General features: G+C 26.9%; 1 protein-coding gene across 1 annotated transcript; it reads right to left on the bottom strand.

The window, feature by feature from the left end:
• Positions 1-14,650: 14,650 nt before the first annotated feature.
• On the bottom strand, positions 14,651-16,216 carry LOC107003332 (U-box domain-containing protein 27-like). The gene has a single exon (XM_015201648.2). It carries the CDS (start codon positions 16,104-16,106, stop codon positions 14,844-14,846), a length of 1,263 nt encoding a protein of 420 aa, XP_015057134.1. The 5' UTR covers positions 16,107-16,216; the 3' UTR covers positions 14,651-14,843.
• Between the last annotated feature and the right edge of the window lie 10,369 nt (positions 16,217-26,585).

Raw genomic sequence — 26,585 nt, 5'->3', positions numbered from 1 at the left:
ATAAAACGTTTTTTATTAGGAGTATTATCTTTGAATGAACTTTGCAATACACGATTTGAATTCAGTCGGAGTTTCAATACATATCTCTAAATACTGAGTGAAGAATAAAAAAGGACAAATCTACAAATGAAATTTTCTTTTATCCTAACATTTTTTATGTCAAATACAACCCTTTATAGATAGAAATATCTCAAGTTCGATTCATTATGGCTAAAAAAGTCTCTAATTTGACCCGCTACTAATTAAAAAAAACTCGTTGAGAGTATCACTCTCAAAAATGAATCCCTAATGATGCAAAATATATTTAATAAAACAAAATTGTGAAAGCAAAGATATACAAATGGATGATAAGTGAAAAATATTAGGTGCCGTTCAGAAATATTTATAGACTCCTTATATTTACGTTAATTTAATAAATTTACTTATCAATAAAATATAATTATTTAATTAATTTAATACATTTTAATTAATTTACAGAAGTATAGGAATTATTAATATTTGATACCACGGATTCTCTACAGACACTAAAAATTGCTCAAATGATAAATATCATTCACCCCGACTCTAAGGTCATGGCATCAATGCATCAAAGAAGTTAAATTAAGAAGAAAAAAAAACACATCTACGGCACAAAAATGTATAATAAGAAAAAAGAACTTTTTATACGGTAAAATGTTTTTTTATATTTAAAATAAGATAATCTTAGTATAGAGTAGCATTTTTATTATTTTATTTACAAAAAATTAGTGTATGTATCTAAATTTTAGAAATTCGATAAAGAACAGTCTGTAAAGAACATGATGCTTATATTAATTAATAATTAAAATTAAAATGATATAAGAATAAATGTATGCAAAGGACTGGATGTGTCTGGTTACAATTCACTAATTAAATAATTAATTAATTAATATAATCAAGGATTATGCATTACACGAGTGTTTGATAAAAATATGGATTCGACATTATCTTAATTTGTACGGACTCTATTTTAAAAGAGTTTGATAAAGCAAATTTTGTGTCTTAAATACTTTTTAAGTCGAGTTTATCATATAATTTTATGTGATTTACAAACTATTTTATTATACATGAATATATTTATTCAAATAATTGTTATAAGCTCTACAAACTATTAACAATATAGAATCGTACCAAACAAAATATTGGTAATTTCAAATTATGCATAACTTGTAAATAACGTTTATTTTTGTCATCAATAAAATATATACAGATAAATTTGACACAAAATTATTTTTTTTAAGATGAATAATATATTATTCTAAAACTATATATGATATTCTAATTAAACTACTTATAATTAACATGGTAACTACAAAAGTTCTTTTATATATATATATATATATATATATATATATATATAAGCTCAAGGACAAGGTTTTTTTAAATTTTGAAGTAGGTCAACGTTATATTTTTGGTCAAGAAAAGTCTGAACTAAATTTCAAATTTAATTTTTATTTTTTAAAAAATTAAATAAATTTTATAATCAAATAAATATTGCTTTCGAAATATATAACCAAACGACTAAGCTTAGGCCATGCTGTATTATATTATGTCATCGAAAATTGATTTTTCCTAATTTTTCCATCGTCAAATCTTTATAATACTTTCCACATACTATAGTCACCATTTTATATTTGTTTATCGAGTTGATAAGACCATGAAAAAACAAAAAATAATTTAGTTGCCAACTTATAAAGTAAGCTTGTCTGGTAAAATATGATGTAGATTTTAGATAATTATTCTTCTAATTAGTTTTATTAGAGTAATTATACCTTATTTGTCTTAGGGCATTTTTAGACTTATCTTTATGAGTTGAAATTTGCTATTAAGATGAATAAACTTCATAAACTCAATAAACTCATATTTATGATTGGATTTGCAGCAAGCTAATTCGAAAATAATTTACTAATAAGATAATTCGTTGTAAATCAATATAATTTTATTCCCGGCCTTAACAATACAAAAAGAAATAAAATTGCAAAACTAGACATTCTTTTGTTAGAAATTTTACTTTTTTTAATAACTCTACTTGATGTTGCGAATCAAATTAGTTAAATTAGTGAATATTGGAATATGAAATGGTTAAAAATTAAAACAAATACGTGAGTAGTATTGTACGTGGATGCTTTCTTATTTTAAGAGATAACTATTATGTTAATATATTTCAAACACTTTTAAAATAATTTAATGAAGATAAATTAAGTAGCCACCAAAGCAACATTTGGAAACACTTGTTTAGTATAGTTGTTAAATTAATAAATTAATAAATAATCAATAGTTGTTATGAGAAACAAATCTCTACTCAATCCTCTTGATTTTGCAAATAGGTTGTTTTAATTTTTTATTGTCAAATATTTATTATACTTTTGGTATATATTAATAGTCACCATTTTACAATTCATGAAAAAAAAATTATTTAGTTGTTAACACTCCCTATAAGTGTGTGGTCCTCTCAAACTTATGTAAAATACTAAAATTTGCTAACAATCGTAACTAAAAAAACCTTTTTCTATTTATTTTCACTTATTCATGATTATTAATTATTAATATCCAAAAGAAAATTAAGATATTTTTAGCTTCTATGATAATGAAGTACTTTACTGGTTATAATTTTTTAAAAAAAATATTATATCAAGGAAGGGGCGAGGAAAAGGAAAAGAAATATTCTGCTATTGTTTGTTAGGGTTTGAATTTGAACTCTTCATTCGACTGTATAATACGTGAAACTCATCAAGTGAACTAGTCTTCAAACTCGTGACGATTAAACTAGCTAGTTATAAGAGTTGCCTTTATACCAAACAAATTATTTCATTTTATTTTATAGTTTTTGAAGATTTAGGAGAAGAAAAGGATCATTATGTTTAATTTCATAAAGCTAATGATAAGATTAAAGTTAGTTAGGAGACAACCTTTGCCATCTAAGCATGCAATATGACTTGTTGTTGCTATATAATTGTATCAATAATTAAGAAATTAAAGGCATATCTAGATCTAATTTATTTGGTAAAAAGGCATATCTCCATAAAATCTTGATCTAATTATTCTAATTGACACTAGACAAATGAAAATTTCTTGATTGATGTGTGTAATTAAGACAATAATTGTCATAAACTCCAAAAGGTATGTAATGTTCTTTGCTGTGCTAATTATTTAATAATCTCTATTTGGTGTATCTTTGTGCTTCCCACTTTCATGGGAACTACAAATTATTAGGGTCAAATTAGACAAAAAATAAATAATTAAATAAGTAATTTTAGGTGGCCTCTAAAAGGTGAGAAAAATTGTGGACAATAGTTTTGCTACGACATTTTGAAGATCTTGAATATAATATTTTTGTAATTTGATATAACTTTGTTTTGAAGAAAACTTATACTTGCTTTTACTTGCTTTGAAGTAAAAAGTGTTTTGAATGCATTAAATTTTTCATTTATATTTAAAGAAGAGTCTAGTCGCACTAAATTTTATATATATAGATTTATTCTATATTTCATAACGATTATTATCAAATTTCGTCTTTAAAAGAGTTGCCATTGTTTGTTTGTTTTTCGAAATATCATGTCATGTGTTGAAAAATGAGAATTAGTGGAAGAATCAAATAATTGAAATGGGACAAAAGAGAAGTAAAAATCATTCAAACTAAACTTGTATGTATTTGTATATACGTTATGTTTAATGAGTCCTACATCAATTCTTTTAGGAACGAGTGATCTCTTTAATTTTAACTTTTTTGAGTTAGCTTTTAAAGTTGAGCTACATTTATATTATCAGATTAACATAACTCATTTCATTTCTCATTTTCGATGTTAAGCTCCATATTAATTTATCCACACATAAAATGTCTAGTCATGAATTATGAATCCTCGCTTATTGACTAGCTTTGAATATTGAATTAAACTCATGATTCATTTTTCGCATAATATGACCATTTTTAATAATAATATTGTCTTATATATATATATATATGAAGAAGAAGAAAAAGGAAAGCAAAATAAGTTTTCCTTAACTTTTAAAATATTCACAAAAAATTTTTCCCCATAATATTTCCATTTATGTAATAAAATAACAATAATAATAATTATAATCTTTTATATATGGAGTAGTAGTAGAAAAATAGGACAAGTTTTTCTTAGCTTTCAAAAGTATGAATATCCATTAAAAAGTTTCTGGATTATGACTAAGAGTTGTATGCATCCAATATAATTGAACACCTAGTACTTTATATATATGATCATATAAAAATAATCATAGAGTATCATATAACATAATTTGCAATAAAGCATTATTTCCCCACTCACCAAATCTAGGTCCTTTTGATTAAAACTTGACCATATAATATATATATATATACCCCACTCACATGCAAATGTAATTTTATAATATGGTCTCACCCCTTAATTAATATCTTCTCTAGCATTTGACTTAAAAATACACAATTCCCTAAACTACTTATATTTCATTCTCTATTTTTACATGTCCCATTGACAACCTCTAACTTTTTAAATCGAAAAAATTATGTGACCTGGCCAACTCAGTCTACTAATTATCTTTTATAATAGTACTTTTCAACATTTAATCCAACTCTACTCAAAACTTTTCTTTTTGTTCACCTCTACATCATAACTTTATACGTATGGATACACTTATTTTCTATTCAGATATATATGTCAAGATAGAGATACTGAATATGGATGAAAATGATTATTATGTTTGTGAATACAGTATATTTCACTATTATTATGCGTGTAAATATAATATATCTCACTATTATTTGCGATTTATTTCGTCATAACGATATTGTTCACACAAGAATACATTATATGTGCATTGATATACGATATGTTTAACTAAAATAGGGTGAAAACCTATTTCATTGATGACCGTATAACATAAAGCGCTTATATGATAGAAGTAGTAAAATGATGGACGACTAATACACTTATTTTACATGTGAATACAATGTATTTCCTTATTATATGTGCAGAGATATACTGTATATTTCATCTGGAGTTTATAACAATGAGAATAATTAAGATCCCACCTGACCATATATTAAGTCGTATTTTTAATATTTTTGTTGTCAGATAATTGATTCTTGAATATTGCATGAGTAATCAATAGAGATATGATTATGATTCTCTTAATTAATTAGCAATAAGAAGAAGATTAATTAGTCTTGTAAAGCATGTGGCCATATATTTGTCTTACCTACTTTAAACGATTTTATATTTACTTAATTTCTAAATCTTTGGTTTGTTAAGAGTAGTCATTGTCAAATCATTAATATTTTGGAGTTTAATGTCTTATAATTATCTTCATCAGAATCATCTTCTACTTTATTTTTGGCTATATTTTAAAGCTCTATTTTCTAGGAAAAAAATGTTTAATTGGTGCTCACTTTCTACACGTGGCCCTAAATGAAGGGACGATAATTAAGCTATCGTTTAATCTGAAATTAATTTTAAAAATTAAAACTTTTATAACTTACAACACAAGTTATGATTTTCATCAATATATCAAATAATTAGTTTTTAAATTTAATTATTATTATATATATTTAATATTATTATATTAATTTATATTTAAATTTTAAATTCGTCTCCGCCGATCGAAAAGGTAGGTAGGGTTTGAGAGGAGTGTGATCATGGCACACCTTGATAGTAACATTTCTTGCTTGAGATGATTGGTTGATAAGTACATTGGAAATGGTGTAGGACAAGTCATTTTCTTCTTATTATTGTTAAATAAGTGTTATTCTTAAAATTGTAGACAAAATTAATACTATATATTTTAATTATTTTTTTATATTCCATGTTCTTAATATTTAATTTTTAAAAATACTTATTAGATGAATAGAATTTAGTAAATTATGTATAATATTTATTATTATTTTTTAAAATAACATTTATTTTCAAACGGAAAAAATAAAAGTTAGGTTTAAACAATTTTAGGTTCTTTTCCAATGAGCTTCATCTAGGATTATTTTTTATTATTATACACTCCATGTTTGACTTTTAGGGTTTTTTTGGTACGTTTTGCTTTTTTGGACCACATCTCAAATTGCCAATTCGAATTACGATAAATTTTACTATGGAATACGTGCTATTACTCCCACCGTTACATTTTATTTTTTGTTTATATTCTTCAAATTCATTTATAAAAAAAATATATATATGTATTATTGCTGTCGATTCAGAAAATTAACGCATATTTTACTGTCTAATACCATGCAAGAGAATAGTATCAGTGTATATAATACATCAATATGTTTGTGTATTGTGTAGTATTTGCTATAAAAACTCAAAATATAGTTATATTTTATAATATTTTGAAACTATATCTATATATCATAAATACAATTTACCAAACATTGTAAAAAAATTCCTATATTTTTCCATCACACTAGAGTATAAATAACGATTTTCGTTGAGTTAGTCTTGATAAAATAATATCATTGAAATTTAACAAGAGTCTAGGGTTTAAGTCATGATTCATTGTTCAGTCTATTTCGATTTCAACCAAATAATTCACTGACCTGTCCATTTGACATCGATAGCTAATTTCAACCGTCTCACTACACGTTTTAATTGTATCGTATATACTTCTTAAATATTGTTAGTCCATTTATGAATTAGCTTTATAATCTCTAGAATTTACATTAGTGTCCTATATATAGTTGAGATCCCATCAATGGCTGTCTACTTCAAGGAAAGATTCATGTTATGTGTTTCTTGCATGTCTACTTCTTAAGTGTCTTCCACTAACATGTGAATCATACAAAGATAGTTGTTATTGACGATATCAGAAATTTTAATAAAAAAAGTTAAAATATATGAAAATATCTTAAGAGAAATTCAATTTGTACTACATATACATCAAAGTTCAGTTTGATCATTTATATAGATATATATAATGTAATTTTTCGATAGAAAAAATTCGAATAAATTCCTTCCGTCCCTCTAGCTCCGCCGATAATTATATATAGGAGTTGATGTTATGGCTCACTAATTGATACAACCAAAGGAAGTATCATATAATTATTGATAGCTATATCTATACGAAACTCCCATGTGGTCACAAAGATGTCAACTAAAGTTAGATACAAAATTGGCTTGTCCTTTTAATTTTGGGCTACTAATTAAGAGTGTTAAAGACCAACGTAAATGGGCTAATTAGGAATATCATAAATAAATATATAAAGTACAGAAATTTCAATAATTTGACCGTTAATTATATTCTATTCGAAAGTTTATCAAATTATAATAATTTTGAAGTTTTTAGAACTCGCGGATACATTGCTCCTTCGCCTTATACATAGAAAACAATACATAAGTTAAATATCAAATACATAAGTTATGTATCATATATATAACTATAGACCAGATTCATACTAATTTAGGTTTCAAATAATTAGGGTTATGTATAAACAATACCATTTGAACCAGATACATTTTAAACAAATAATGTTATAATATATCCGATAGAGGTGAAGTGATGTATCCGTTAAGAGAGAGAAAGAAAAAGATGATTTTTGTATTTAATTCGAATGATAGAAATTTTTAAAAATTATGTTATCTTAAGTCGTATATTTACATAATTTTCCCTAAATTAATACATGTCTCTTTCAAAAAGGATGATACACCTCACTACCGACCCATATTGGGCAATTTTAATTGAAAAAGGGTTTCTAGCTAACCAAGGAAAAAGTGTTTGTTATCCACACATATGGTCCATTTAGGCTAATCAAAGCCAACCCCTTTAAAAGAACAACTAAAAGCCAGAAGACAATGAAGTGGCAAGCAAGGACCAATAGAGTCGGAGTGAGATGGTTGGGATATGTGTATACCGATAATATATAACAACAATATATAATTTCATAAGTGAAATCTGGATAGCATATATATAAATTTTAAAAGAATCGTTTTCGATGGACACTCTGTTCAAATACAGTATGTATTAAAATTAGCATTGATATAGAAATGCACCAGTGAAACAATCATGTAATATTAACAACAACAGGTAATACGATAACTGAAACACGTATTTGATTAAGTGGTACCCCAAGAAGATCATCAGTAGACAAATGAGGATTTTCCTTATCCATCTGCCTCATGATCAAGTACATTGCATTTTCATAAATGTACAAAGTTGTTAGCTTTTGAGTTTTGCCTCATCCAAGTTGTCTCCAAAATATATGTATATAAGTTCAAAGACGGAAATAGAATTCTGAGTTTGTATCCGCTCTAAATCACAAAGTTAAAGAGTATGAATACCCTTTATTCCTCTTAATAATGATACATTGTGATTTGTGTTGAATATATCTCTCCTTTTTAAGGTGATTAACATTCTATGATACTAACGTGTGGATTAAGGGTTTTCACTTTAATTAAGCATAAATTAATGGGATATTTATACAAACCCATTGGATTCATTGTTTATTTTTTTTAGTCGATACATATAAATTATATATATTAAGTATATCTGATCATACATTTATTATACATCTATCAGTTATTTTAAGTGTATGTGATTGAATGGGCAACTATCCAATTTAATTCTTCTAAATTATAACAAAAATTGGAGTGTTTCAACTATTGGGTTTTCAAAATTTAGCCCAACATTTCTTTGGCCCATAAAATATCACTAACACCTAGTCAGCCACATTGCATGTATACCTTTAGCCCTCTTGTGGTATCACAAAATTATGTTCTCTGGGTATATATATACATAGTGAATTTTGATACGTTCGAGAAAACTCGTAACTTATATATTATGTTTACTAAATTATTGATAATCAATACTTTACTATTATTCTTTAATTTAAAAAATATTCAAATAAAGTGTTTACATCGAGTTAATAATGAAAATATGCCATGTGTTTGCATATAAACTATCTCAACACTAAAACGTTGTCAATTGACATAAATTTTTACTTTATTAAATCTCATAATTTACTAAATTTATATGATTTAACGTAAACATTGACAAATAGTAACTTCCATATAGGTTTCATGCTTTATCTCTTTTACACATAACAATATGGACAAAATCTATTGAATGACTTTATGTTGCAATTATTTGTTTAGTGGAGAACAATATGCACATAAATATCCAAAGAAATTAATATATGGTATCACCCTCAAATCTTGCATGGTGCTCCACTATAGAACTTTTTCTATTTCAAAGATGTTATTTTTTAATTAGCTATTTTGTCACTTGATTTAGTAGAATCTTTTGTAATAAGAGCTTGAATTTATCAATAATTAATTAATGTAATTGCAAGTTTCCTTTTATTTAGTTATTTTGATATTCAAAATTCATTAACTCGATCAATCTGAGTTTGAGTTTTTAATGATATAGTAAAAGAAAAATTGCTTCCACTTAAAATTTGAGCTCTAATACATTTGATATATGTATGTAACGTAACGTGAACTCAAAAATAAAATGAAAATCTTCATTGTCCATCAAAAAATAAAAAATTAAGCAAACTCAAATCATTTTTGAGAATCCACAATAAAAAGGGTTATTTTGCATTTTTACCCCCTATATATTTTTGTACTGGTCTTTAATCCTCTAAGGTAAAAATAAAATAAAATTATAAAACATAAATTTATATTTTCATATCAGAGCACCTCTATAATTATCATGTCTTTTACACTTAGAAGAGCTTATGCCACACTATGAATAAGTTCAAATATCTAAAAATAAAATTTGAACACCAACTTATTTAAATAGCAAATTAAAATTAAAGATCGATTCATTTAAAAAAAAAACAGATTGTGCACTTAAAAATGCAATAAAAATAAAATTGGAAACAAATGTTAATCCTCCATGATAGTAGGGATAAAAAGATGGAAACCACTTGCAAAGGGGTGACATTATGGGGTATCATTACAATTCTACTCAATTATACCTCACTAAAAACATTCTTCTTGGATATTCCCTCACTTTATTATTGACTTCCTTTTATTTTTCATCATATATTCTTCCCCTCTCTCTCAAAAGGAAAAGTTAAAAAAAAAAAAAAGGGATAAATTCCCATGATTAGACTTAATGAATAATTAGTTAACCTTTGCTTAAAAAGAAGTCAATTAGAGGAATTATATGTCTCATAGCACCCATCCAAAACCAAGTAGCTAGTCTTGTTCTCTCATATAACTAAAAGGTTCCTTATATGAAAAAAGTTGCATGAAATATGCCCCCAACTAAGAGGCCCATTCAAACAACAATTTGCTTATGGGTTAATGCATATATTTCATTTTAGATACTTAAATTAAGTGTCGTTTTAATTGAACATCTCAACTCCTAATAAAGTGTATCTTAATTTGATACTTTCAGTTCAAATTTGTAAGAAAAAATGCGTGTATTTCCTTAAAATATTAACATAAAATATGTCATTTCTTTTATTCATACACAAATACTTAAAATAGAAAATATTTGGAGTTTTACGATTTATTGAAGAAAATATTTATAATTAAAACTACAAATAACATACATTTTTATATCAACATGTGAGGATGCAAACTATCAAGAGAGAAACCCGTTTAAATAAAAAAGAGAACAAACAATCAAGAGAGAAAACTACACAATTCACTTAGATATAAAAGAAATTCACACAAGTCATAATCCATTACTTTATTTGTGTATCTCAAATTCTCCGCTTAAACAAAAACTCTCAAAACCCCTTGAGATTACATTGTAAATGTTTAATAGGTATCTTCGATGATATCTTCAACAAAACACTCAAAATTACTTTATTATCTGAAAATTTTAATTGTAAATAGCACTAATGTCACTGAAATAAGACCAATTTTTAGGGTTTTCTCGTATAGACACACTACACTTTGGGTCAGAAAAGTTTTGGGGGGAAATGAAGGGGCTTTAGGTTTTTAGGTTTGGAAAATGAATATGTGGCTTTGACGCGTAAATGGAATGAAGTTTGATTGGTTGCACTTATGATGCGGAAAAGATGGATTTTACGCGCATAATCAATAAAAATATATTTACTGAAGTTTTGTGTCATGTCAAACAACGGTGTTTAAAAGGCAAAAATTATGACTGGTTAAAGAATTCAATAGAAAAATGACATAACTGAGATACCTAAGGAGAAAAACTCTACAAGCTTATATTACGACCCTCGAAATAAAGTTCAAGTCTCAAAATATCATATGAACTTATAAAATATTTCAAAACATAACAAAAACGTGAAGCTATAACTCAGATATTGAATTGTTATATATAACTTACCATCCCACATAAAATTTAGTGGCATGGAATGCACAATTGTCAAAATATTTATTCTATCCTAGCTATAGTAAGTTTCGACCAAAAATAGCAATTATAAAGTGGAAAAATTAAATATCAACCAATAGTTTCCAAGTGACAAAAATAAAAAGATGTGGATCCTACACTATAAGAATAATAATGATTCCCTTTTGTTTCCTCTTTTCTTTAGCATTATTACAATTTCATTGAATACGTATTATTTTTCAAGTCTCAATTAAATCTACGATCCAAACATCTATTAATAATATCTTAACTTATATTTTTTTAAAAGTAACGGAAAACATATGTGGATCCTACGTCATATAAAGTTCTAAAGACCATAAAAATATTACAAATATTATAATACATAGGAAAAACTAAAAAAACAGAAAAGAAAAGACAGGTTTGAAAGTAGGAGAGAACATATTGAAAAAAATAAATAAAAGGATCTTGGACTTTTTAAGTGCTAAGAGAACCATCTCTTCTCAACTTTTTTGAATTGCCAACCATATTTTTTGTTTTTTCAAAAAAATATATATCAAGTTGGATTTGCTCAATACAAAGTACCCAACCACAAACAATTTGAATCAATACCAATATTGATCGGGTCGTGGTGGAATAATTTGAGATATCTCCATTTTAATTAGAGATTTTGAGTCTGATAAATCTTGGTTTGCACGTGGTAGAGGGTTCATTTCTGAAGGCAACACTTGTAACAAGATTTCTGTAAAATTATTCAAGTAAATTAAAATATTTAATTGAAAATTTTTAATAGTTGAGTTGGTTAATCAATACTTGAATATTTACCTTATTTATGATGATTCGATTTTTTACTTTGAAATTATATTTATCTTTATTTTATCTTATAATTAGAAATCTTGAATTTGAGTCTGATTAAATTTTATTCTCACATTATAGGGCTTATTATGGTGGCACTGCCAACTGATTTATTTATGATTATCCAAGAAGAATAAAATATTTAATTAAAAAGATTTAGTTATTTAGTTAGTTAATGAATATTTAATGTTTGCTTTATTGATGATGATTCGGTTCTTCATTTTGTAATTGCATTGTCATTTCTCTTTTACCTTTTTTTTTTCTGTATAATAAAATTTTAAAATATTAATAGTAATAATTATATGTTGACCTTCATATTTCTGTTTACAATTTATCTTTTAAAAATTACATTACAACAATAACAGAGAATATTAAGAGTAGCTGAATCAGTTCTAATCATTAGGATATACTACATGTAAACTGTATACATCGAGGGTATACAACCTACAAAAATTGATAAATATTTTTAGTGAAAGATACGTAAATTTCATTAGTTTAGAAATTAATTATTTAAAATATATTTAATTTATAATAATACGTTTTTTATCAAATTATGGTATCTCAGAAACATGACCTCTCTCTCATGCTCACCACTCTCTCATGTATCTAGAATACATACAGATTTCGCTTGTCTCTATATTTGTGTTCTTTAATACCAAAACACTTCTTTAATTGATCTAAAATTGTTTAAGGTGTTACATTTGTACCTAAAAAATAGAATAAATCATGTAGCAAACCTCAATTATATGGGATTAAGCACATGCAAATTGATTGATTGAATTGTCACTAAGTAATAAATATTCAAGTATGATAATGTATTGTTGTTTGTTTTTTAGTATCTTATGTCGATTAGCTTTAGGTAATTAAATTAATATTTCTCCATTTTAATTCATGTGACATATTTTTTCATCTTCAAAAAAATATCACATTTCTTTAGTTGATCAATATTTTAATGACGTCATCTTCATTTTTATCTTTATTGATCACACTTAACACTTTGTAATGAAGAAAACACTAACGGGACTTTAATAAAGGCAATTTCATAAATATATATTCTTAAACTTCGTATTAGAGCAAATGACATATAAATTGAGATAGAGAGAGTGTGTGATATGGTTAGAGGTAGCAACCTAAACTCATGAAATCATAACCTATGCAATTCATTCAAAGTCTGAGCTAATTATTGACTTGTTCATTTATTAACTCAGATCATTTCAATCTATTAAACTATTATTATATGATCATAATAAAAAAAAACAATAATTTTATTAGATACTAAAACTATAAAAGAACATATAAAGCAACTAAAATTAGTAAAAAGATGGACGAACTAGATTTTTAAAGACTTTTAGCCCATTTTATTTTAATTTATTTTCTGCTGATTAAATTTTTAATTCGAGTAAAATATCAAAAATATATCTAAATTATACATAAACTATGATTATATTAATATTTAGACCATTAGACCTATTTTGCCTAATAATTTTTTTTATTTTTGTTTTTGTCTCTATTGGTCATAGTTATTGGAATAGTCAAACTAATCTTACATTTCTTTTTTAAAGATCTCTTTTCTTGTGGGCAAATTATGGATTCCAAATCCCTTTCACTCTTTTCTTTCAAACCAAACAAAAAAAAAATTATAAATTGAAAGAAAAAGCAATCTTTGATTATACAGTCAGCTAATGCTTAAACATTTAAATAATTATGGCACTTTGTCCCTTTCTTATTACAACTTGTTGTTTAATTTTAGTTGATCAACTTTAGCTCATAAATTAATTTATTCTCTACAATTATATAAAAGAACAATTAAAACTTGCTCTGAAATTCTGGGTATGTAATGACCCCATTTGCTCCTACTACTAGGAAAAGCATTAAGGATCAATAATATGGAGCTCCTTTAATTAATATTAATTGTTACTATTTCACAAATAATATCAATCCCTCTTCCAAGTCTTTTTTAAAAAAACTTATTAATATATTCAATATAATATTACAAATATAATAATATCCATATAAATCTTATTTCTACCTTATAAATGTTATTTAATAGATTAGCGATTAACCGTAACGAAAATAAAAGAGAGAAAAACAATACCTATAATAAATAATATGATAATAGAAATAAATAAAAAGAAAAAACAAGTAATAGAACTCTAAAATTAAGAAGGATAATAGGAGAGTTGCTTATATTTTTATTCAACCTTTATAAAATATTTTTTCTAATTATATGTTTCGTACTCCATTTATGATCGATTAAATTCGAATTTACAATACTTTTATTTAAAGTGCAATTCCTTCATGTGAGTTTACTATTAAGTACAAAATGTAAGTTGCATTGAACCATCGTTTTCTTCTTTTTTTTTTACAAAGTAGAAATGTACTCTACTACTAACTCTTATTAAAAGCTATTGAAATTAATTGCCAACTTGTTAGGTTCTTCACTAGTTATCAAATTGACCAACAAATATGACCATACATAAATGATATTTTCAGATAATTTTCTAAACATACGCAACTATAATTAAACTATGAATTACATTAATTTTTTTGTGTTTTCAATTGCATAAATTGATCAAAGGTAAAGAGTTTTTTTAAAAAAAAATGAAATTTCTTCTCATTTTTTTGCCAATTCTATATATCTTTTCTCAACAAAATTGCTTTATATGATTTACAAAAATGAAGGAAGAGGCCCCCAAAGTTATCAACAATAAAAAATTAACCCCCAATCAAAATGGCATGATGTGAGTAGTTTTAGTATCATAGCTAGTAGAAAGACAAGAAACTGCTTTGGAATTCACTCTAAACACCTTCAGTAAATCGGCGGCCATTTGTCTCACCGCCGGCGAGCAATTACTTTGTAACAATAACAATATCTTCGCCATACCGTTACTCTTCGCTACCGATTCCTGTGCCCGGTGATCCCGGAAAAGGCAACACAAACTCCATAGAATCGTTACTGCATGTTCCGTTGCTTCGTTTGATACTTTCAATACTTTCTTCACTATCGCTTGCACACAATCTCCGTCGTTACACAGTTCTAATCTTCCTTCTTTACAAGTAGATATCAGTTCTAATAATCTCAATACTTTATCTGTTAATCTGGTTCCCATCTCCGTTGTGGACAATGCTTTTCCGACTGATTTCACCGCGCCGGCTTTTACAAGCTTCACCCGGTTTTTACGAAGCATTGCGAGAGAAATTAAACAGGAAACAGAGACTTCCATTAAATCGGGATTCCAATCGGTATTGATTGTTGAAAAACTCAATAAAACTGAGTATAAATCGGAGTTTTCTGATAAGGATGATTTAGCTTCGGAATCGGTTGATGTGATGAACTCTAAAGCTTTTGACATCTCCATTTTCAACTTTGAACTTCCATTTCTCAGAGCAAATATTATCGCCGGATATATATCGTTTGCTTTCCCGATTTTCGATAAGGAACCTCGTTCAACCAACAGCATTTTCCATAGAGGTACAATTTTCTCCACAACTTTAAGATTTTTAGGGTTGTGAACAAGGAACGAAGTGAGAATCGCGAGAAAATCACTCTCCGCCGCTACAGAAGCCACAAATCGGAGATTCTCAGCTGATTCTTCTGAGAAACTTAAAAGCTTCGATAACCGATCCGAGTTCACCTCCAACTCAGAGTGAACTCGGAATTCGTTTACAAACTGTTTAATTAGCTCACGAACTTGATCGTGACTAACTGAGTTAACTCGGTTAGACTCAGTATCGGAACGCTGAGTCCGGACTGACTCAGACCAGATCTGGATGAGTCGTTGTAGTGTATAGTTAGGTACAAGGTCCTTAGTTTGTAGCACCTGCATGGTGGCCGGACACGTATTATTACCGCTGTCAAGCCACCGCTGGATGCTACTCCGGTCATAAGTAACTCCGGTGCATAAACTCACCGGAGATTTCATCACGTCGAGTGATATCGGACACCGGAAAAAACTCGGCACCGTTATGTACAGATCATCCTTCCGCATTATTTTAGAGAGAGAAAGTCACAAATGCACAATTTTTTTCAATTGTTTGGTGGGTCAAAGTTTTTTTTTTTTAGAGAGAGAAAGGAACAGAGAAGAATGAGAGGTGGGGGAATTGGGAAAGAAGGGGTTTATGAAGAAGAAAACAGAGTCAAAGGAATGGTGACGTCATTTAGTGGAAATTCCATTGCCTTTTTTTTTATTTAGTTCTTTTATTTTTTAATTCCTTTTTTATATTCTTTTTCTTATTTTCGTGTTTTCAATTGAAATAAAAAATAATATATATAATAAAAAATATTTAAAATTATATTGCAATAATTAAAAATAACATAAATTATATATACTAATATAAATAAAGTAACATATATTGAATCGATGCCGATGTTTTATATTGGTGAAATGGTCAATGAAAAGATGGTTTTTTTATTCAATTTAAAGGGAAAAAAAAAAAGTTAAGCACATTGGGTGTTCCAATGAGGTTCTTTTCTTTAGTGTGCTTTGCGCATTGCCATCCAATTTACAAACTTTATTTTTTACTTTCTTTATTTTGTTAATTATTTAAATTTGGATTCTTTTCAATTTTTGTCTTATCTAAAGAATATAAACGATTAATGTACTTCATTGATGGTTAAAATAGTTTTTGAAAGATCAAACTTTTATTTTATATGAGTATTATATAAGGGAATTAACAAGTACAGTCTCTCCCACTAGTTCATAATGATTGTACGTGCGCCATTACTGTAAAAGTTGAAGTTAATCCTTTTTTTATTTACTTGTTTATCCAAATTTAGATGCTCCCAATTGCATTATTGTATAAAATTACTCATAGTGGAAAAAATGATAACTTTTACAAATAAAATATCAAGGTTAATTTTGTTTTTACCCCAAACATGAATCTCTCTTTAAGTATATAAGCAAGTAAAAAGAAAGCGACGTTCATTTCAAAGAAAGCAAGACAAATACACTAAAAATAAATGAAATATAAGTAATAAGAGTTGACGTTCATTTTCAAAGAAAGCAAGACAAATACACTAAAAGTAAATGAAACGTAAGTAATAAGAGTTCACTTTAGTTCGCGGGTGAATGTCTATGTGCTCCATCTCTAGTGAGGATGTTGTTTATTATCGAAGAGTTCCACATCATATGAGAAAAAGGTTGAATGATATTTTTAATGTGTTCTGATAATTTTTTTCACATGAATTAATTATTGAGAGTAAATTAGCGTAGATGTCATATTTTTATATTAAAGTATGATCTTTCAATTATTGTTTACTGATGATGGGTTCTGAATTAAATTACTCATACACTAAATGTCAATCCTAAGAGTGATGTAGGGTGTTGAAATGTCTCACAACAGAAAAAGAAATTACCCATCTTTTCTTAATATGGCACGGGCATCGACGATCTCCTCATGAGCTCGCTTTAAAGGTTGCAGAAGACTTAAGTCTCTGTCTTTACATTTATTAGCTCACTTGGAATGAAAAAGGCCCAACTCACATACTTTATTTGATGAAAGCATTCAATTGCCTTTGATGATTGATTTTTCAACCACAATTTATCTCTCTCCGAACAATGCTCCTCACCAAACTGTCATTTCTAGGGTTGGAGAACACAACAATGAGTAGTTTGCTCCAGTTATCCACCCCATTGCCACAAAATGTCAAACAAGATAGAACTGGGAGCAAATCTATTCTTTCTTGGGACTTACCATACCTCAATATCTAGATAAATAAAGATTGATCGCTAGAAAAGGTTTTAATTCGTGCTCTTTAAGAAATCTTTGTTTGGTCTCCATCTACTCACTCAGACAATGCTTTGATCACAAAACTGTACACGTTACAATCTCACAACTTCTCATATGCTAGGTCAGAATCACCGTTCAAAAAGCATAGACGATAATAACTACAATATTATAAAAGAAATATTATTTTATTAGTTTCTCGTTTGACATCAAATATCTACATTATAACCTTACTAAATTAAAATTTACATTAAAATGTACCATATTTGAGAGTAAATACTTTATAACAAAGATAATTTCATATACAATCCAACATCTCTAATTAAAATAAAAAATAAATACTTATCATCCCGATACAATTCGTATTAGTTTTAAAAGAACTATATTGAACTTACTTTGGATTTAAGAAGACAATTTATTTTCTTTAACCTCAAAATTATAATTTTTCTTTAACCAAAAATAAATAAATAAAGTAGTCCTAATTTAAACTTTTTAAAGTAGAATGGGGGACCAAATTCCGGAAATTACAAGGCATAGTATTATTAGGATGGGTCACTATGGTCAAACTTATGTGGGCCTATCAAAATTAGTAGCTGCACAGAGATTTATGATATAATAGTTAAATCCGTTTTGATTTTTTTTGTCTGATTTGTATAATATTTTTAAAGAATTATAAAAAAATTAAAATTCATAAGAGTTTAGTGAAAATTTACTCGAATAGCTTTGTGATCTTCTATATATTACGTAAAAAATATTTTTTTTAAAAAATAAGATAAATAAATTAAAACGTAACGAAGATTATTTAGGTGACGGTTGAGGATGGTGGTGGGATTGGATTAGGTTCCATTCGAAATTGTTGCGTATGATGAGGAAAAGGAACGTGGGCTTATTGGGCCCACTTTCAGTGAGGCAATAAGTTATTATTTGGGCCCTTATTTAATGGGCCCTACGTATTTGTTCGCTTGGTCGGTTCGTGACACAAAACGCACGGCTGGTGATTTGCTTTTTGTATAAATAAATTAAAATAATAAAAATATTGTGCAACTTTAGACGTATTTTTAGTCAAACCTTTTTCCTCCACTTTGTTTCTACTTTTTTTTTTATATATAAAATTTATTTATAATTTTCACTTTTTTAAAAAAAAAAGTAACTCCCTCATATTTTTTTTTAATTTTATAACCAATTTTAGTACTCCTCTTTTTTATTTATTTTATATGTTTTTATTTGATTAAAAATAAAAAGAAAAATTAATATGTGAATAACAAAAAATTCATGAACTATAACACATGAAAATAGGTAAAATTTGTATTTATCTACTTTGAAGCTCGTTAAAACTTGAAAATGCGTATGTTTTCCCCGCGGGATGAAGTGAGTCCGTAGCTAAGGGAGTCCGTAGCTAAGGTCTTAACAGACATCTATGAAAAATTTCGACCATTTTATTTCGGGAATTCTGGATTACAAATAGTTCATAGACTACATAGCACATGAAAATCGGCAACATCTGCATTTACTTGCTTTGGGGCTTGTTTGAACTTGAAAATGCATCCGTTTTCCTCGCGGGACGAAGTAGGTCCATTGCTAAGGTCTTAACGGACGTCCCTGATAAATTTCGGGAATTTTGTTTTGGAAATTCCAAATCACCAAAATCCGTGGACTTATAGCACACTAAAATGAGAAAAATCTACATTTACCTTCTTTAGGGCTTGTTTGAACTTGAAAATGCTCCCGGTTTTCCCCTGGGGTGAACAGGGTCTGTAACCAAAGTCTTAACGGACGTCCATGAAAAATTTCGATCATTTTGTTTCGGAATTTCGAATTACAAAAATCCATGGACTATAGTACACGAAAACCGGCAAAATTTGCATTCACCTGCTTTGGGCTCGTTTGAACTTGAAAATGCGTCTTTTTTTACTGTGGGACGAACTCAGTCCATTTGGTAAGGTCTTAACGGAAATCCATGAAAAGTGACCATATTGTTTTTCAAATTCCGAATTATAAAAAATTGTGAACTATAACACACGAAAATTGGGAAAAATCTGCATTTATCTATTGATATCACTAATTTATAGTTACTTTTAGCTCTAAAGTATAACTTCTTCTTTTTTAAATTGTCAGTGTATATAGCTTAAATGATTCCTCGCGATTATATTTTCTATTTTGTTATTGGTGGTTAAAATACTAGCCATCAATTGAGTAAAACTAAAAGGTGCATGTTTAAATTGTGTGTCAACCTAACGGCACTTACAAGAATATATACTTACAATTTACGTTTTAAAACTAGTATTTTATATATCTAATGTTAACAATGGAGTATTATTAATTTTGACTGTTGAGAAATTTCAAAGGACATTGCACTTATGATTTTTGACTTTTGATCTCAAAAGTGAAAATACATTTATACGTTTGTAATCACTAGTTACGTGTACAATTTCTTTCTACTTACTTCAAAATCATGTCATTAAAATAGCATAACAATACTAAAAAGTAAGTGTGATTTTATAAGTGAGATCTACGGACGTTGGGGCGGAGGGGGTTCGCTCCTTCGGTGGAAAATATTATTATTTATATAGTTAATAATTTTTAGGTATACATAGTAGATGTTGAACTCCATTCGGTTAGTTCGTGTTTCTAGTTATTTAAATTTTGAACCTAATTCTTTATTAAAAAATTTAGCTCTGCCACTATATGGAGAGATGTGTACATAATCTTATTTCTATTTTACATATATTGAAAGATTATCTTCAACGAATCATCGGCTCAAAAATAGTATGAGAAAAAAATATACTAGTCATCATATTATAAAAACACAGTCTTTCAATTCTACTAGTCATAATCAAGTACTAATTAGATATTTGAATCCGTCTCTTTATTTGATTGTAATGTAAAGTTGTATATTAGTGTTATGTATAAGATACAAATTACATACTTTTTTGGATTCTTTGTAAAATTTGTTGGGTTGAATGATAGTAATTAAAGATAATGATGGTTTTCGTGCGGTGGATAATGATGGCTTGTTGTTTTAGTGATGTCAATTTCAATGTTGTCTACACTCATTTCCAATTATAACATTTGGAATAATCCAATTCATACTACAATTTATAGGCTATGATTTCTAAAATATGTTTTTTTTGGAGGTATATATTATTTTAGAGAATAAAATTGTATCGAAAATTATATAAATTAAATTAAATTGTGAAAAAAAATATTTAATTAGTGATTCTGTTATAAAAAAATTTCTAATTTGGTCTTAAATATGAATCAATCCGACTTATGTGTACATATGAACCCTCTTCGCTCAAAAATAATTTTGGTTAAAAATAACTATTTGTCTTGTAAAATCTAAAAGAACTAAGAGATTTGATTGTATAGTTCTTTATAAATTTATTTTTAAGTTTTAATTTTATTTGCAAGAAATTTGTTTTTCACATATAAATTATCTAAATAAAATTATTTTTCTTATATTTAATTTATAAGTGTCGTTAAGAGATTATTAGTAGAAAGAAATCAATGTAAATGAAGTTAAGAATTTGAATAGAATTAAGGGAGCAATAAATGACTTCCATCTAAAAAAAATTTCTTATTATCTCTCCTCTCATTTTTTATGAAAATAAATTATTTTAAACCGTCGTGAAACACTAGAAATCAAATTATCATTTTTTTAAAAATATTATTTGTTACTACGAGATACACTTTAAATATTTGTAATATTAGAAATTATGAAAGACTTTGCTTGGCAAATAAAAATCACCTAATTCGAAAATTGGAGGAACTTGCAATAATAAATATTGTAAAATGATGAATGAGATTCCTTCCACCAATAATATTTTTCTTGTATATAAGTTGTTCAACGAACAGAGGAAATAATCACGATATTTTATAAGAAAATCTCACATTTCAATCATGAAAACTAAGAAATTTTTTATGTAAAATACTTTTCAACTTATAAGTCTCGAATCTGAATTAATCCCGACTTTCAAACATTAAATGGTCAAACAATAAATTGATGATATTTAAAATTAATAAATTAAAATGGGGACCATATTGAAAATTATGAAATACAAAAAAGAGACACAAATTCTAGTTAAGTTGTTCTTGTAATGTAACTGAAAAATTCAAAGACAAAGACCTAACTAGATTTGACTTACCTAACACATGAAAACATTACCAATAATAATAAATGCTTTTTTTGCTTGAAATGAGCTGTTTTTTCAACCAATCAAATAAAAATAAAGTTCAATATATTATATAGTGGTTTTGTACCATACGGCAATAATTTGTAAATTTTCCAAAGTCAAATTTAGGAAAATATTCCAGCCTATTTTTGCTTAAACAATATGAAAATTGTGGTTGTTATAATGAAGTCACAAAGAGCTAGTCTTCCACCCACCTTACTTACATTTGGAAGACGTATATAACAAACAAATAGGGTTGTCTATGTTATTTCTAGGAGAATAATATTATGATTATCGTAAATTAGGACAAAAGGTTAATATATGTAGCGTTATTTTATTTTTTTTAGATAAGTTTTAGTGGTAATTTGATGTATTATATATGTTTCTTCCATCATATAACAATATCATGACTATTTTCGTAGATTAATCTAGTCATTCTTTCATTGTTGTTGATATATATTATTTTTGTGCTACTGTTATTGTATTATTTCATCCTCGTTATTATTCTTTTTTGTATTTTGTTTCGACTGTTATGCATTAATTTTCCTATTATTTGCTATATCTTTTTTATTTATGCATTTTACATTTCAAACTATTTTGATATATGTTAGATATATCCGAAATTGTATAAAGAACCACCAATATATGTGTTACAGCGGATGGGGCTTTCTCTCTATTAGTCAGAAGTTTCGAGTTCGACTTTAGGATATGAAAAAATTCTTGATCGAGAGCGCTTTCTATTCAAATAACACCCTATGCGATGCAAATCTGAATTAATCAAACTTTAATGTATCGAACACCCTGAAAATTCTAGCATTAACCCAAATGTGTTATTAGGATGTGAGCTCAAGTTTATAGTGATCTATTCGTTTGAGATTTTATTGGCTATTTTTTTTCCTAGTTCTAAATTTATATGATCCTCAATGTCAAAACAAATAAAACTTGTGGCCACTAATATCTATGGACATCATAATTGTTTAGATGTGACATTACTCTTATAAAGTCAATTAATTAGAGATTCATGCCATAAATTTCGAGTTTAAATAGTATTATATTTATATATAAAAAACATTAATTTAAAGAGAGAACTTTTACATGAAATTATTAACTAGTAACCATATAAAATAGTGATTAAATTATAAATTACATGTTTATATAAATATAAATATCTTTAGATATCGTCAGTATATATAATTAATTTTTTGAACACAAAATAAAATAATGGTTATTCACGATATTCAATTCGTCAAATGTATAATAGAGGATAAAAAAAATGAAAGCAAGCATAAGGTCTAGTAATTTGACTTATTGGTACTAGTAAGTTTAGTTGATTAAATATTCTAGGTATATATTATAAAATTTAGGTTTGACTATATTGAAAATAATATATTACATAACATAATTTGCGCCGACCTAAAACTTTATAATAAATCTAATCTAATCTAATCTAATCATAGCTCACATGCAATCTTTGAATTTAGACATCTATATATGTATTATATTCTTAAATGATTCATAGGGGAAAAAAAAATTCAAACAATTTGACCAATTTATTGTTTTAATATTCATCCTTGCATTGTTTTCTACAATCAGTATCTTGTACTTGAAAAATCTAATTTAATTAACATTTGTTTGTGTTTGAAGTTCTATTTTTAAATATATTTTCATTATATTATTCATTGGGAGGAAAAATCAAACAATTTGACCAACTTATTGTTTTAATATTCATGCTTGTAGTATTTGACTTTAATCCGTATCTACTACTAAGAAAAATTAAATTAAATTACTATATTTTTATATTAGAAGTTTTTTTTTTTAAAAAAAAACATAACGAATTTCATTAAATTATTTAATAAAAACATATACAGTAAAATCGTGTAAGTGAATTAAAGAATGATAGATTATATACAAACCTTACTTTTCCACTTTGCATTATTATTATAATATGTTTGTATAATTGTGATACACACTTTAGAACTCACTCTCATGAGATAATGGCCAATATGTTTTTTTTTTATTTTTACAATAAAGTCATATAAACATTACCCGCATAACAATTATAAAAAAATTGTTTTTATTTTCTTTTTTTTTTAAAAAAATTGTTTTCTTTAAACATTTATGTAATTTTTTATATTTATTTGGGCTAAATTAATAAGGCTTTCACGTCTTTATAATTGGGTAAAGCCCAAAAGGGGTATAAGTTTATATTAATGGGCTTTCTACAATCGCTAGAGGCCCAAATCTATTGCCACCAAGCCCATAAATTATAGTAACCCCACAACTTTATCAGATTTCAGCATAATAATATATATATTGAACAGTAGCTTATATTAATTACTTAACTGTTTTATTTATATTTTAATTATTCAGATGGTATGTTAAACCATACACATAAATCCAATTATAAGTATAATAATTGAATATTGGATTATACATTTTATGTATTTGGTGATTCTAGTAAAATGAAAAGTATAGCTTTAGCAAAGTATAGCTTTAGCCTAATTAGACCCATAATCGGTGAGCTCGTTGGTCGCTTGGTTCGAAGACAAGTTATGTTGGGATCAGTTATGTTGAGATTATTTTTTATTAGTTATTTGGTTTGTCAAATATGCATGGTATAAAATTCTAATAATAAGTTGTTTATTTGTAAAAATACCCCTAAAAATAAGTTGTTTATATATAGAATAGTGTTTTAAGGGGTACTTTTGTTATTTTGCATTCTTATTCCGAGATAAATATTCCACGTTCCGAACTAAATTGACTTTGAACCAACCACCCTAGATTATAATAAGTGAAGAATAATGTGTAATATTTTCGTCCAATTTTAAATGTTTTTTAGTATTTTGTCTTAAGCTTTTAATTTGTCAAGCAAGGACTACCCAATTAATAAGAATTTAAAACTCTAGTTAAATGAAATTTAATGAGTCTTCCATCTACCTTGACAAATTATATGAAGAAAAAAAAAACTAAATCTTAAAAATGTAAAATTCCAAGGTCAATTTTTATCTTTTTTTTTTTACCCCAATGTTTGATTATTAATACTATATATTTACTTTTAAGGGGAACTTTTCCTATTTATTTCAATGAAAAAGTGAAGCACATTACACCTTTTTTCTTATTTTTACTGTATCTCTTTGGTAAACACAATCATACTAGAGGGAAAAATTAGAACAATCTTTTTTTCTTTTTTCCAATATTGTTGCTTTTAATTATCGTGATAGTTAAAAGGAGATATGTTGTCAATAACTTTAAATTATATCGATATAGATGACAATGAAATGGTAAGTACTTCTTTCGTAATTAGTGATTCCTAATTCGAGTATTGGTTTTGATTTATAAAGTCATTTTTATTGGAATGTATTTTATTTTTCAATGTAGAACTACTCAGTATCAATTTGAATTTAACTTTTTTCATAATTAGCTAGAGATTCGTAATTCGAGCATTAATTATGACTTATGAAGTCGTTTTCATTGGAAAGTTTTTATCTTTTAATGTGGAGTGGAACTTCTCGATACCCATCTCAGTTCAATCAGATCCCAATACGGGTACCGGACTCTACATAAAACACAAAAGAAAAAAAAAGAAAAACCTTAACTTATGATATTATGATATTTCTACAATTATTTTTCAAAGTTAGATGTAAGATGGGGAGTAATTTGTAATTTATCCATATTTTTAAGAATGGTAAAATTTCTTTTCAACTTTTTCATAGGACCCCATTGTAATCAAAAGAAGATTTCAAATCAATGGGACCTAGTTTGAAAACTTTGATTGATTCATCAGAAGAAGGAAAAAAAATGTTTTGAAGTCAATCAAATAGACACTATTCTTGTACCAAAAGTCACATCTTTTATAAAAATAATTAAATGTTACTAACTCTCAATATTTAATATTTTTGGTCACCTAATATATTATAGAACCCCCCCCCCCCCAAACACATTCACTTGACCTTATATTGGTGTAGCATATCCCCCAAAATAGGACCTTGGATTCAATGAAATGGTACAATATTGAGCCAATGTAATTATTAGTAGTAACACCATTGGGACTTCGACATATAATATTAAATTATTATACGCCATTAATTAGGTTTTTATTATTATTATTATTATTATTTTTATTATTAAAACTAGCTAGTAATATCACGTAATAGGGTATAAGGTTATTAGGGATATAGTGTTATCTTGATTCATATAGATCGTTGTATAGCATTAGTTATATGTTGTTGATTGTATTTTGATTATCGCATTATCACCTAATAAGGCTGGATAAAAAATTTTATGCAATGCTCCAAATAATTAGCTAGGTAGGATAAATTTTACGGTTTAATAATTACAAGTCATTATAGAGGCATTTGAAACTCACATCATATATCTAGGACATGATAACAACGTACTATACGATAAAAAGGTTTAGCGAAAAACAATAACATACATGTACGTTAAAATATTTGCGATAGACAACGTATATAAACCATGGATTACTAGAGTCGGATTTTAATTACATCTCACTTTTATTTAGGTATAATACTTTAATTAAGAACTAAGATATCTATTTATCCAATTATA

The sequence above is a fragment of the Solanum pennellii genome, chromosome 11 (assembly GCF_001406875.1).
Source record: "Solanum pennellii chromosome 11, SPENNV200".
Classification (NCBI taxonomy): Eukaryota; Viridiplantae; Streptophyta; class Magnoliopsida; order Solanales; family Solanaceae; genus Solanum; species Solanum pennellii.
This window is presented reverse-complemented; position numbering and strand designations above follow the sequence as displayed.